The 14,557-nt window shown below is 50.6% G+C and overlaps 1 protein-coding gene across 1 annotated transcript in view; it reads right to left on the reverse strand.

Moving 5' to 3' along the window:
- ADAMTS8 (ADAM metallopeptidase with thrombospondin type 1 motif 8) overlaps positions 1–14,557 on the reverse strand; it is a 31,847-nt gene extending 17,290 nt beyond the window's left edge. The window contains exon 1 of the mRNA XM_007068594.4: positions 13,199–14,557. Within this exon, the coding sequence (XP_007068656.3) occupies positions 13,199–13,831 (633 nt within the window). The 5' untranslated portion in view covers positions 13,832–14,557. The remainder of the gene's footprint in view (positions 1–13,198) is intronic.

Here is a 14,557-nt window from a genome sequence, read left to right on the forward strand (position 1 = left end):
TCTGAGGGATGCGTCTGCATCCTCAGTAGTAGCGTGAGCCATGCCCTCATTTTCCAGCCCCAGTCCTCTAAAGCCAGGAACCAGTCAGAATGTAACCACTTTAACTTGACATTTTCCATCTCAGTGCTGTGTATATAACACCCACATGTCCATGTGGTCAGCGGGGTTTGACCCGAGGGCCTTCAGCTCCAAACTACAGGCCTCAGCTAGTTGAGCTATAGCAAAAACTCTCTTAGCTAGCAACAGTAGCAGGTTATTAACCTCTATGTGGACCAGCCTCTAGAGGGGGCATGACACATGCTTTACAAGCATTTTAAAGATACAAAATCTACATTATTGGATGTATGATTGCAGTACGAACATGGGGGAGGGGAGAGCAGAGGTAAAAACCAATGTAATTCTGTCGACTTTAATGGAGCGACGCTAATTTTGACTAGCTGAGGATCTGGCCCCAAGTCTTCACTCTATGGTATGGTGGAGTATTTGCTGGCCTTTACACTCAGCTTCAAATATGTGCTCTTTAAACACATTCTCCACTCCTGAAGGGTGGTCAGCGTTCCTGGCTCAGAGATTCCTGGGAGGTACGAGCACAGCAGGAAATAGGCGAGTTTGTTCCAGCAGGCGCTGAGTGCTGCGGTACTTTAGTCCAAACCGCGTGTGGGCGTTAGGCTCCGGTGTTATTATTTGTGAATGGGATTTGTTCCTATAGCACTTATGAAAGCTGCCAAGCATTCACTCAGGAGTTCCTTCTGCTTGGGCGAACCGGCGAACCAGAGGTTATTGAATACGTCAAACGCTCCAGCAATGTTTAGGTTGATGTAAACATCTTATCGGCGCATTGAAATTCCTCCTCTGTTTGGCACCGTCTCACGGAATCATATTCATGAGAAAAAAATGCAATCATGTCACAACAGCATGAGAACTGGGGAAGAGAAAGCGGCTTCTCTCATCCCAGGCAAATTACACTTTGCGGTCTCAGTGACTTTAGCATAATTATGTAATTAGATTAGAGTCAGACATAAGGACTGAATTCTGCCCTTTCTTACACCTGTGGCAATCCAGAGCCGCTCGGAAGTTAGCAGAGCTGCTACAGATTTACACCAGCAGCGGAGACCAGAATTTGGCCTGGTGAGTTTAACAATCTCAGCTGTAGCTGGAGTGAACAGTATCCCGTAGAATGGAACGCGCCAAGTTCTTTGCCTCAGTGGGGAATAAACAGCTCGCAATGCTCACAGCCTTTCCTGGGCCAGTGATTTGCATGGGAGGAGCAGAAGCACCATTTGTTTAGAAAATTAGTAAGACTCACCAATGCACACATGTAAATCAGTGGCCATGATGGGAGTCTCACTTGCATCCCAACATTCAGTGGATCGGAAATGTTGTCACAACACGGAGCCTCTGATGTACTTTGCAACGTTCATATATAAATAACGTACAAAATGACTTTCATCCCCAAGGATCCCCAGGCACTTCACAGACTGTGTGTAGAGATCAGTCGTTGCTGATAATGCAGCCACTTCTGGGGTGGAATGAGAGAGCTGCTTAACAGCAACACTGAACAGTACCTAAGGGTATGAAGTGAAGAATACCACAATCAACTGAAACTGCAGGGAGCGGCAAGAGTCAGGAGGTGCAACGTAATTAACTAAACGGAAGTGTGGCTGACACACTGCAGTCAGCGTATCCCTGTTCCTATGAAAAGTGCTACTCCTAATTTGCAAAATGTGGTCAGGAGCTTGGATTTATGTCTCATCTGAAAGATTAATTGGTGCACTGGGGCCGCCTTGAACCAGTGCCATATAAGCAGGACATTCCTAGTTATCTTAAATCATTCTGCAACATGTTATCCTATCACAGAATAGCCACGCGAACAGATGTCTAATTTTAGCAATAGGCACGTTTGTCAAATTCAGTCCATTGTGTTATAGCAGACACCAGAACGAGTGAGGGGCACACTCACTCAACCTGTTTATTCAGACTGGCCAGAATTCCATTATGTGACATACAGCTGCAAAGCATAGAGCAGATGCAGCAAAGAATTCACTCTTGAGGCAAGAAACATACACAAGACTGTGCAATGTCCAGTTATTATTCCAGGGGAAATGTTATTCCAGGGGACTGTTATTGTTCCAGGGGAAATGTGGGAATTCTTTGTCTCTGCCTCAAGGTAAAGTCAAAATGGGCACCCTGATAAAAAGGCCACAAAGCTGTGGAATAATGCATCTGAAGAGGACTCCATATTTCACAAGACTGGGGTTGAAATTGGCATAATAGCCTCTAATTTAAAACAGAAGGCTCCCCGAAGCACTTGAACGCATATGCAAACTATCCAGGGGTTCACATCACCCACCACTGAAATGCAGCTGTCTCTGGGGTGGAATATGGTCACTGCTTAGTAGAATATAGCAATGCTTTGGGGGGGATGAGGTAACAAGGGAGACTGGAACCAGAATGAGAATTTTGAAGGGTCTGAAAATAATTACCTATATTGAAATGGCCCAGACACCTGGGTTTACAGCTCAATTCTTGCAAAGAGTGCTATGAGATCTTTTCTGGTCCAAAGATGCAGGATACAGGAGCACGCTGTGGTGGGGTAAGCTGGTTTGGCAGATGGCACAGTGGGGCTTGGGTTAAATTCTTATTTCCTGCCTGTATCTGCAAACATAGAAAAGAACTGGAAGGCAAAGATGGAAAGTGAACTGAACAAATAGCTATTTAGTGAAGATTAAAAGGTCAAATTCACTTGTTCCACCATCTGGTGTCTATTTATACCAGCGCTCGGCCTGGGCAGCGCATTCTGTTTCAGCATGCAAGCAACGGGTTCAGCTGGCCCGTGATAGGAACCTGGCTGCTCTTGGGAGAGAAGCAAGTCACCTGCAGAATGTACATTTGACCAGCAGAGCCAGTTCAGAAATACGTTGGAATCTGAGGGGTTCTGCAGAGGCCGATCATTGTGCTTTCTCAGCCGAAGACAACATTTAAAGTTGTTTGATCCTGCTTGTCCACCTTCCTTTCTGCCACCCCTAGCCCTAGGGGCCTCTGTATTAATGAAGAACATCCAGGGTGAGATTTAGCCTCTCTCTGTCGTTGGATCTCCATGGATTCGCCTTCGTGGTGTCCCTGCTGCTGAGGAAGCAGGGTTAGATTTAGGAAAAGGGTGGAATCAAGGCTGAGGAGATCAGATCTGATGAAGTTAAAAATCTTGTGAGCCAATTTTTGCCACCTTGAACGGAGTTGTGGGATCAGGAGTGTTCTTGTGAGATTTCCGCCATCTTGCTCAAAAAAACTGCTCTCGAGATTTCACTCACATCTTTAACTAACACGAGACAATTGGTCCTTTTCCAGTTCTGGATCTGACCGAGAATTAAAACTGGAGGGGCAGGTTCCAATCTGGGGAGACGAATCTGGATCATTATCAAATTCTCAGGGGAAAGGGAGAGGAATCCTTCCTTTTCACCCAGTGCATTGGTACAGCTGCCTGGGCAGATGCAGCAGGATTTGGCCCATACTGGACTAAAGTGGTAAGTTTCCACTGTTTAATGAAGCCCACGGAAACTTTCCACCTCCCTAGTAGTGGTTGTGGAGTTGTGATTCTCTGCTCATTGCTATTGCGAGAAAACCAAATTCCATCCAATTCCCCCAGAAGGAGAAACAGACGGGGGAACGCATCAGAAAATGCCACTCAATGACCCTCAGTAGCAGACACACCAGACTTAGGAACTTAAGTGGTGCCTCAGTTTCCCTCTGGGAATGATGTTTCTTAATATCCCTAATGAGGCGCTTGAAGATCTATAGCTGACATACTGTGGAAGCCTAGATATTAATTATTATTAGGTATTTTTATGCTCAGGTAGTATTAACAGCTTCTGCTCAGCTGAGTTACAAAGCAAACAAACTGCCTTCCCAGCAAGGAACCCACGTGCCCCATCGGTCAGGCCAGCAGCTCTGCAGCTGACTGACATGAAAAGCACGAACCAGGACAGATCATGAGACTGCTACTAGCGTACAGCACAACACAGGGCGAAGGAGATAAGATGAGAGATAAGGACGTAAGTGGCGACGTTTAATTTGATCACATCTAAGGATTCCATGTGACTAAAGAGTCTTGCAAAACGCCTCTCTGCACACTTATTTATCTGAATCTGCACTGTCCTCTGAATATCGTCTGGGTGGGAAGGATAAAAAACTGAATGAAACCACACACACACACACACACACACACACACACACACACACACACACACACACACACACACACACACACACACACACACACACACACACACCCTGTTGCTGTAGACTTGTTTCAGTAGGACATGCATCCATTCAACATGATTTTTTACTGTCGGGTTATTTTTGTAGAACCCCCACACCACAATTTGATGTGTTATTGTAGGGCCCGCACTGCGATTTGCTACTGGAGGGTCGCTTTTTAAGCCAAACATCCTAACTGGCTGCGATTTTTCTCCTTAGAAGACAGCATTTATTGGAGGGGAAATAAGGGCAGGGCATTCTGTACGCAAACAGGCCCCGGGAAGAAAACAGGTGGTCGTTTTTTAAGACTGATGAGCTCTGAAAAGGACCTTTAAAAGCCCCCCGCCCCAAGCAGTAAGCAATGATTTGATACTATGCAGCCAGTTCCCCAAGCATTTGTCCCTACTGCTGCAAAGCAAAACTCACTCCCTGCTGGGTTGTCAGTGCATTAATCGGTTGGTGCGTGCAGCGTTGAGCCAGGGGACTGGAGTGGAGCTCCTCGGGAGATGGCTCAGCATCAGCTCCTGTTCCATTATGATAAGGGCTAGTGGGAACCAGGAGGACGTTCCAGCCCCAGCTGGAATCCCTGGTGGGTGGGGAGTGGGGCAGCCTCCTCAATGTTTACCAAAGTCTCTGGGAGCTCTTGGGGCTGCTGCCAGGGCCTTGGCTCCTGCCTCTCATGCAACACCTCCTTCGGCAGTTTGATGGCCGAGCCAGGAATTTCCTAGCACAAAGCCAGGCTGCAGCCAAAGTAAGTTGTGGGCAGTACGGGGGCAGGAGGCAAAGTGAACCCTGGCCAGTCCTCCTGTTTGCTGCCCTGCTCATATTCCTCTCGGCCCTCTTTCTCTCCAGCTCCTCTCCTCCCTCTTTTCTTTGTTCCTTCACATGCTTTCCCCTTTCCCTTTCCTCCTCTGCCCCATCTTTTCCTTTCCTTCATCTCTTTCTAGTCCTTTCTTTCCCCCCCTCCTCAGCTGTGTCTCTCCTCCCTCCTTTCCTACTCTCTCTCTCTTCCTCCCACTCTCCTTTCCTTCCCTCCTTGCTGAATGTTCCATGCTTAAGGAGTTGGGGATGCTCCGATGTTCTTATCCTCTGCTCAGAATGTGCTCTTCATACACCCCCCACCCGTAACCTGACCTAGTGCCCTAGGGGAGGTGGCTCAGCGTCAGTACAGCTGGGCCTGGAATCCAACCTGCTTTCCTTCTCCTTTGAGATGACAGCATTTCAGTCACCACTGCCCTTTCCTGATCAGCTGACCCACCGCCCATCGCTGCAAGGTCAGAAAAATATCATTATCCCCATTTTACAGGTGGGCAAACAGAGGCACAGAAGGGTTAAAGTGACTTGGCCAAGGTGACACAGCTTGATAGTGACAGAGCTAGGAATAGAACCCAGGCGCACCGACTCCAAAGTTCCTTGCTCTCACTACAAGAACACGCTCCATCCCAGAAGTAGAACCCAGGAATCCTGATGTCTCGTCCCATCTTCTAACCTGCTAGACACACCAGATCGGAGAGATGACGCAGTGTCTGTTTTCTGATGGAGCTTTGGACAGGCGCACAGTCACGTTTGTTTAGCCTTTTGCCATCACGGTAATTATTCCAGGGTAGGTTGTTTTCTCAGCATGTGGGAGTTATGCACAGATCCTTAGGCATGAGACGCAGAGTAATAACAATGATCTCTTACACTTGCCTTTCATACCAAAGTGCTTTATAATCAACAGTCACTTTGCCAGCAGCCACCTCTGGGGTCAGCTGTGGCAGCTGTTTAACATTATGCTGCAGTTCAGGAAAAGAAGTGGAGAAGATTCCCACATCCAGTGGGCAGAAATTGAGGGGGGGAGAATGTATTGGCCCCCTCTGGATTATGCCTCTTAAGCTCCTTGCTCAACCTTGTCCTGGACTTCTTGAACCCAGAGTTCAGGCTGCCAAAGTTATCCCACTTCCATGTGCAAGATAAACTCCAACCAGGAGCCCTGGAGCGCAGAGGCCAATGCATTGATGTGCTCAGCCACCCACTTCTCTTGCTCTTCGCCTTCCTCCAGGGCTGCAGTGAAAAGCAGCCGGAAACAGCCCATGTTAATTGAACCTTCAGAGATGGCCCCCATGGATTGCAGAATGCCCACTTTCTCCAGAAATCAGATAAAGAGGGCTGGCTCCCTTTGTCAAGGGATTAATTGAACTCTATTGTGCAAACTGTGAAAAATCCTGGCATAAGCCTGGGAAAGAGAGAGCTGCCACAAGGCAATCTTAGCTCCATCTCAATCACATCTGGAGCCATCTGCTGTCCCGGCCAGAGAGCACAGAGTGGCAGAAAGGCAGCAAAGCAAATATCCGTTTCCTCCTCGGAGAGCTGCGACTGTCCACCTGCACCAGATGGAAGCCCAGGGTGACATTTTCAAAACCACCTAGGGGTTCAGACATCTAGTTCCCATTGGAATCAGCAGGAACTGTGCATCTCAGTCCCCTAGGAGACTTTGGAAATTTCACCCTGGGACTTTATGGGACACAGAAAATTCATCTGAGCTGGAATAGCCACTTGGTAGACGAGAACTGCTAGAAGCAACTTACCAGCAAGATCTGGTTGGGTTTAGCTCACCTGCAAGGTCACTTTGAGGGACAATTTGCCTAAGTAGGAGGCTGTGCCCTGCTTGTCTGCAATAGATGGACTTTGACTGTAACCTGATGCAATACAGCCTTGCTCCACAAACTCGGTCCAGCAATTTAGCTACTGGCTGTTCTCAAAGGACCCAGATTATAACAGGCCCAACAGAGCTCGAGCGCAGACCCCAACTGTATGGAAGAAACGCTACAGTCAATGGTAGATCTTGTGCCTTATTCAGAGCTGCTGATTTTATCACGAGTCTTATGATATTTGGTGCTTTTTCTTCAAGCCCCAGCTGCTGGAGTCAGGGGATACCCAGAGAGTCCCAGTTTTCTTTGACAAGAACAAAGGAAGAGTCTAGCCCTTGTGGTTAGAGAGAAAAGCTTGAAGACATGACCCCAGTGCACCCTGAAGGCTCAGAGACCAGATGGCAAAGAAAAAGGACCCAACATTTATTATTGTTTGAAATTTCATGATTTTTAAGATGAAACTCATGATTGTGGAATGCTTGGGGTTGGCAACACTGTGCCCACAGCCAAAGCCCTTACTCCTACCAGGCGGGCTGAGGTCACTCTCAAGTGAACTGAGCACGCTGCTCAGGAGACTTGCATCTGAGCCCTGACTCTGGCACTGACTGGCTGTGCTGCCTTAAGCAAGTCAAAGAGACCCCATTTTCAAACACACCCCTTGCTTTGGGTGCCTAACTCCACACCCCGAGGCCCCATAGAAGTCAGCGGCAATTGTGGGTGCTCAGCATCTCTGAAATAATTAGGCCCGAGTCCTTTCCATGCCTCAGTTTCCTCAACTGTTAAAAAAAAAAAAGCTCTATGGTGCTAATGATGTTCACCCACCTTTGTAAAGTGCCGTGGGGTCTCTGGAGGAGACGTGCAGAGCATTGTGTGCCTAGCGCGGGTATTTGCATTTATCACTGTAGAATCTAGGCACCGTTCATCACTAACACCCTCTTGCGAAGGTCTGAGCGCTCCCAAGGCCTTCTGAGTGGAGAGTGCTCAGCACCTCTCAGGAACATGCCCATAGGTGCAACAACAAATGCCCACTGGAATAATCTGATTCAGAGAAGTGATGAGAAACAGAAAGCCTTAGGGCCCGGTTCTGCTCTCACCTCCCCGACTGATGTCAGCACAGTTATTCCTGATTTACACCAGTGTGAAGAGGGAGCAGAATCAGACCCTTGCTGTCTGAGTTAGGCTAACAGCTGAGCTACTTGAGGAAGGATGGAGCAAATGGAATGGAATGAATAGAAGCAAATCATTGATAGAACTTCCTCAATAGCAGCATAAAATTGATTATAACTTACACTGCTCTGACTCCCCCATTTCCTCTTAGGTATATCCCACGCCTGGTCTGTTACAGCTTATGTAAGAAAATAGCTTCTTACTATAAACAATGCTTTTGACCTTTAATAAATATTTGGTCATGAAAGTGTTGTTACGGGAAGAAAAGTAACTATGTAAATATGGTCCCTTCTGTCTCAACAAGTTTTGCTCGTTATGCATCTTCCATTCAGACGTGCTGCTCCCACTGATGCAAACAAGTGTGCATTCCCACCAGCTCAGCAGGGCCAGTTCAGCTAAGGGAGTGTGAGCTGGATTCTGACCCGCCTCCCGGATTGCCAGCTGAAACTCAGAACTCTTGTCGCTGATCACGCAAGAAGCCGAAACAGACCAGGTGAGTTGGGCCATTTTGAATAACCGCCCTGGCGTGTGTAAACTCAGCACTAGAATGGATTGGCATTTTTTTTTCAAATGTCAGGTTTTTTTAATCTTTTTTTTCAGCCAGGAAAAAAAAATTGACCCTCCCCACCCCCCCAAAATAAACACCTTGAAAATGATATTTCCCTCCCCTCCCCCTTTTGGGATTAAGCAGAGAAATCAGTAGGAAGGGAAAGAGGGTGGGGCAGGATGGGGAACCGAATGAGGATTACTAGGATACTCCCTGCCCAAGATGCTCCTCTGAGTTACGCCTCTAAATCCTGAAGAACTCCCCTGAAATCAGTTCAATCTTGCTTTTGTGAAAGATGATGAGCCAGAATCCAACCTCAGTTGCAGAAAATGGAGTTACTCCATTTTCCCCCTGAGAAACCCTAAAGTTTATGCTCCCTTCCCTCTACACAGCTTGGTAACTTCCAATAGTGGATCGGGAGAAGGCCCCTCCACCCTTTTACACACTGTCCTGGGATCTCTTGGCTGATAAGCAGCCTGTTTACATGGCCCTCAGGTGGCATTACGTTCCTTTAAACCACAGTAACTGGCTTCTGGATTTGTCCCATAGCTACATCCTTGGCATGTCAGCATCCCATCGGTTCTAAGTGCAGCTCAGTGGCGGGGTGCCATTGAGAGCTGCCTAGTGAGAGCTCGATCACATAAACCCAGCAAGATCAGTTATTCGGTCAGAGATCTGTTGATTTCATCAGTGTGTCTGTAGACAGCTATGAGCAGCTTCAATAACCAGCTGGGGACAAATCCTGAAAACCCTACCGCTGTTTTCAAGCCACTTGGTGACCATTTGAAAGCACAAATAGGACATGGAAGATGCAAAACCTCATTATTACCACTATGGTCTGCACTGATGGCCCCTCTAATGGCTGGGACCGGAAATGCAATGGTGGGGTGACTTTCTTCTCCAAGGCCAAGTTTTTTGATATGGGCCCAAAACCTCAGGTTCTCGCATTCCAAACTCTTACTGACTTTGTCTGGTGAAGAACTGAGTAAACCAGTTAGGACCTTAGGATTTGGGTCACAATGTTGCATCTAATAGGACTTGATCTACTGCTATTTTGAGTGTAAGCTCTTTGGGGCAGGGACTTTGTGTATCTCTACAGCACTGAGCACCCTACGAGTATTATATAAACAACAAGAAACAAGGGCCAAAACCGGAGGGTTGCTGAGCACCCTCAAGTCCCACTGAAGTCAGTGGGAGTTGGAATGCTCAGCACGTCTCAGGATCAGGCCCACGCGTGCTGGAACAATTTGTATAGTGGGGGTGCTGAGAGCCATTGAACTAAACTGTAAACCCTGGATATGATGAAAAGCACTTCCAGCCAGGGGGTGCAGCAGGCCCTCCCTCCAGCACCTGTGATCAGGTCTCAACTGAAGAGAGCAGGAATGAGAATGTGCCCCACTGGGGAGCGCATGAGGGGGAGCCTTTGGGAAAGGGTCAGACCCCACCTTAATCCTGCTGGCTGCTTGCTTACTTCAGGCAAAATGCAGCACATGGGTTTCATCTGGTTAAAATTTACCCACCCCAATATCCCATTGCTTTAATCTGAGCTCAGTATCTAGAACTACTGCAGTCAGGCCTTGTCTCGTCTCTTGCACATCCTCCACTTGCACATGCTCCCCAGTATGTATGTGTACACACACACACACACACACACGTACACACACACACTGTACACACACACACTGTACACACACAGAGGCTGGTTAGGGACCATTCACCATTTAGTATCAACTGCTGCTATCCTACAGACTTTACTGTTTAAGACACTGGTGCCAGTCTCTTGCACCGTCTGTCACTTTAGTACCTACAAGCACGAGTGGGTCACTCAAACCACGCAATGACAAACCTAGAATCAGTCTGGCCTTCAGTGCCAGATCCACCCTCTGCTACAGAATACATGCCACCCAAACAACGGCAAATACCTGCACAAGCAGGTGGCAGGGTAATACACTGAGAGGTGTGGATTCCACTTGGTGCCAGTGATGGCTGGGGTATATTTGCCTTTGAGGCATGGTCTCCTTTCCCCCTACACTTGGGCAAGTCATGTCCCGCTGTGTGCCTCAGTTTCCCCATCTGTAAAAAAGGGGAGAGTGATACTGACCTCCCTTGCAAAAAATCTTTGAGATCTGCAGATAAAAAGCACTATAAGACCTAGGGACTGCTGTTATTATTACACTAATAGAAGTTATGCAAGGATTTCCTGGGGTAGATTGTGTTCTGCTGTCAAAATGTGCCATATGCCCCCATACAAGAGCCGGTGGATTTCATGCTTACACTTGTACAACTGCTTCTGGTGCATCTGATGGCTGGGAAGGTAGATAGAAGTTGGGTTTGGGCAGAGACTATAGGCCAAGGGTTTTACAAGTGACAGTGCTGGTGACGGGGGCCCAGACTGACAGCCCTGGAGACAGACACTCTGTCCATAGAGCAGGCTTGGCAGGGTATGCATCTTGCCAGAGAGCATCAGTCCTGAGCTGGAGGGTGAGAGGGGAGATCCGCCTCCCCAGCCCACCCAGTCCTTTGCCTCTCCATTCAGACTGAACACAGGGGACAACCAGTGCCATCGGTATCATGCTATGGACACGTGAGACCTGGACTTGTACTGGGCCAAGGACACCTCTTTTACCATAGAAGAGAGAATGTTTCCCAGGGCAGGAGCATGGGGAACAGTCCGTTTGCCTTGTGGCATGAGTGTGTTCGTGTGCAGGGAGGGTCTGCGCTAACTGATAGCAGGTGGCTAACCCCAAGCAGGCTGGTGCATTGTTCAGCTGCGGCTTGCATTACTCCCTGTGCTAAAGCTCCAAGAGGCAATTCAGTTAATCCCCTTTGCAGCAGAGCACTTTCCCGATATATCCAAGGGACAGTTCTGCCCCTCTCCCCTAACCCTCCCCTCCAAACCCTGTCCTCAGACCCAGGTGAAAAAGTAGCACTTTCTCCTTGGTGAGATGCAGGCCCAGACACGGATCACTCCGTTGGCCAGAAACACTTCCTTCACCTCCTGCTACAACTGCGTTTCCTACTTCCCCGGCTAGCTCTGTAGCAACATGAAAGGCACTAGCCTCAGCTAGTGACAATGCTGTTACAGTGAAGGCAGAGGGCAAATCCATCTACTCAGCTGCTCAGAACAGTCTCCAGAGTTTTCCTTTCAGGCTGAAACGGCACCATTTGTCAGCTCGAGAGTGCAAGACACTTTCTGAAAGCTTCATCAAAACCCATGCAGCTATCTTTGAATGACTCAGATAGGGAAAATACGATTAGCCTGGTTAAAACACCCCAGATCATCGTATGGTCATTTGTGTGTGTGTGAACGCATAAACGTTGCTTAACAATAGCTGAGTTTTAAAATGTGTTACACTTGGGATGTAGCTGGACCTCAGTGAGGGATCATGTGATCATGGAAGTGATCATGTTCATTACAGGTTTGAAAGCCCACCTTACAGATGCTGTAGATGCCCAGGCATAACCGGGGCTGGGAATGGGCAACAGGGGATGGATCACTTGATGATTCCCTGTTCTGTTCATTCCCTCTGGGGCACCTGGCATTGGTCACTGTCAGAAGACAAGACACTGGGCTAGATGGACCATTGGTCTGACCCAGTCTGGCCGTTCTTATGGTCACCTTCAAGAATCCTCTCTTTCATTTTATATCTATGTCATAAACTCACACTTCAGTGACACTTAGGATCGGAAAGCACTTTGGGGACATTAGTTAACTAGCCTTATGTCAAAAGCACAGAGAATTTAATGGAAGACAATGCACTTGTTTGGAGGGGGGAAGAGGGACCATGTTATAGTCTCTCATAGAAATATATCCCTGCTACAAAATTCAGCCAGGTGGGGCCAAGACCCTATAGAAAGGTGCTCGGGTTTTTAGACCGATTTCTATAGCAGCCCATTACTTGTCTGATCATAGGATGTTTCCATACAGGTAAGCGTCACAACAGCCCTGGGAGCCAGGGCACTGGCCATGTTTAGAAACGCCTGCGGTCACCAGAGGGTGAATTCAGGTCTCTCCCTCCCGCCCTGCCACCCATTCAGGGTACCCAGAGAGGGACAAGCCGCGGAGCCTTTGCAAAGCAAGCTCGTGGACAATCACCAGCAGCTCCCAAACCGGAACCCCCCAGGCTCACCCCTGAGCGCAGGGCATTTCTTCTGGGTGGATGCAAGTGTGGAGACAGGACCGAGAAGCCTCTAGCCCTTGTGGGGAGCAGCCGGAGCGCAGCGCTAACCCTGGGGCTTGGTTTCTGGGCTGAGACGGCAGGTCTCCTCGGAAGCTCCGCTCCCTCCAGGGGGAGACAATGGGTCGGGTTCCTGGGGAGGCAGCTCCTCGCCCTGAAGTCAGCGCGACCCCTGAGCGTGGCTGCTCCCCAGTGGGGCTCACCCCCGGATCTCTGATTGGGAAGGTCCCCCCCGCCCCAGGAACCAGAGATGCTCATCGCAAGGGGCTGGATGCTGCCCCCTCTCATTCCCACGGGCGTCAGGTCCCACGGGCGCCCGGGCTGATCCAGCGGGCGTCCCACCGGCGCAGACACGCGTGGAGGGTGGAGAGGGACCTGCCAGGTGCTGGAGGGGGCTCGGGGGGGGGGAAGCATCGTCTTACCTTCAGCTCTTCCCCGTAGAACTGGACCATGGACGCGTCTGCCACCAGCAGCGTCTCCACGAAGCGGGCCGCGGACACGAAGCGCTTGGCGCGGCGGCTGGCCCCCGGGGGCAGCTGGCTCCCGGGCGCGGGCGGCGCGGGGCCCCCCCGGCCCATCCTCTGGAGCCGGTGCGGCTGCCGCAGCGGCTCGGCGCCCCCGGGGGCCGCGGGCTGGACCAGGTATTCGTCCCCGTCCACCAGGAAGGAGCCGCGGATGCCCCGGCACAGGCTCACGGCCGCCAGCGAGCCGGGCTGCGAGTTGACGGTCCCGGAGTAGAAGCATCGCCGCAGCCCGGCCTCGCCGCCGTCGGCCCGCGGGCCCCGCCGGCCCAGGCGCTGGATCGTCAGCCCGGGGGCGAGGAAGCGGGCGTCGGGGGCCAGCTGCAGCACGAAGTCCCGGCGGAAGGCGGAGAGGCTGAAGGAGACCCGCTCTCCGCCCCGCGGGTCTGGGATCCGCACCGGCACCACCTCCTGGGAGTCCCCGGGCGGGCTGGGCAGCGCCCGGGCGGCCCCCAGCACCAGCAGCAGCAGCAGGAGGGGGCAGGCAGGTGCCCGCCTGCCAGGCACGGGCGGCTCCCGACGGGAAAGGGGCATGGTGGGACCGGGCAAGTGCGACGGGAGACCCAAGTGCCGCCCCCCGGCAGGGCAGGGCAGGGCAGGGCGAGCTCCGCAAGCCGGCGTGGGACCGGCGCTGGGGCGTGAAGCCAGATGCAGTAGAAGAGGGAGAGGTTAACGCCGGCTGGTTTAATTACCAGCAAGCGGGAGAGATGGAGAAAACTCCGCTTCCCTCCGGAGCCCGGGCTGGGGGCTCCCTGCACCTTTGCAAGCCAAACACCCAGCAGCAGCCAGTCAGCTGGCTGCTTGGGCAAAGTGCTGAGGCGGAGGGGGGCTTGGGGAAGGGGCTTCTCACTCTCTCTAAGAGTTTGCTTCCCTCCTGTCTTCCCCAGGCGCTTCTGGCCAAGCACGCCTGGAGCAGCCCCTCCAAAGCCTTTGCAGCCCCAAAGCGGGCTGCCGACTCCTCGGTATTTATACTTTCTTCCCCCTGCTTTGACATAAGAGGTTTATTTTTGATCTCGCACTATTCCACTTCCCCCTCCCCTGGGACCCGGAGAAGCAGGAGGAGGAGAAGTGAAAAAGGGAAAAAAAAAAGTTTTGGATGGAAGTGGAGGCCAATCAGGAGCCAGAAGGACCCGCCTCTCCTGTTTAAGTGTCAACTCCAGCATTCCCCCCGACCCGTTTACTCGCTCCGGATTAACTCCTTCAGCCCAGCCTCTGCCGAGATCAAAGAGCCCGCTCTCACAGCAAGAAGCCTCTGGATTT

This window comes from Chelonia mydas, chromosome 22 (assembly GCF_015237465.2).
Source record: "Chelonia mydas isolate rCheMyd1 chromosome 22, rCheMyd1.pri.v2, whole genome shotgun sequence".
Lineage (NCBI taxonomy): Eukaryota > Metazoa > Chordata > Testudines > Cheloniidae > Chelonia > Chelonia mydas.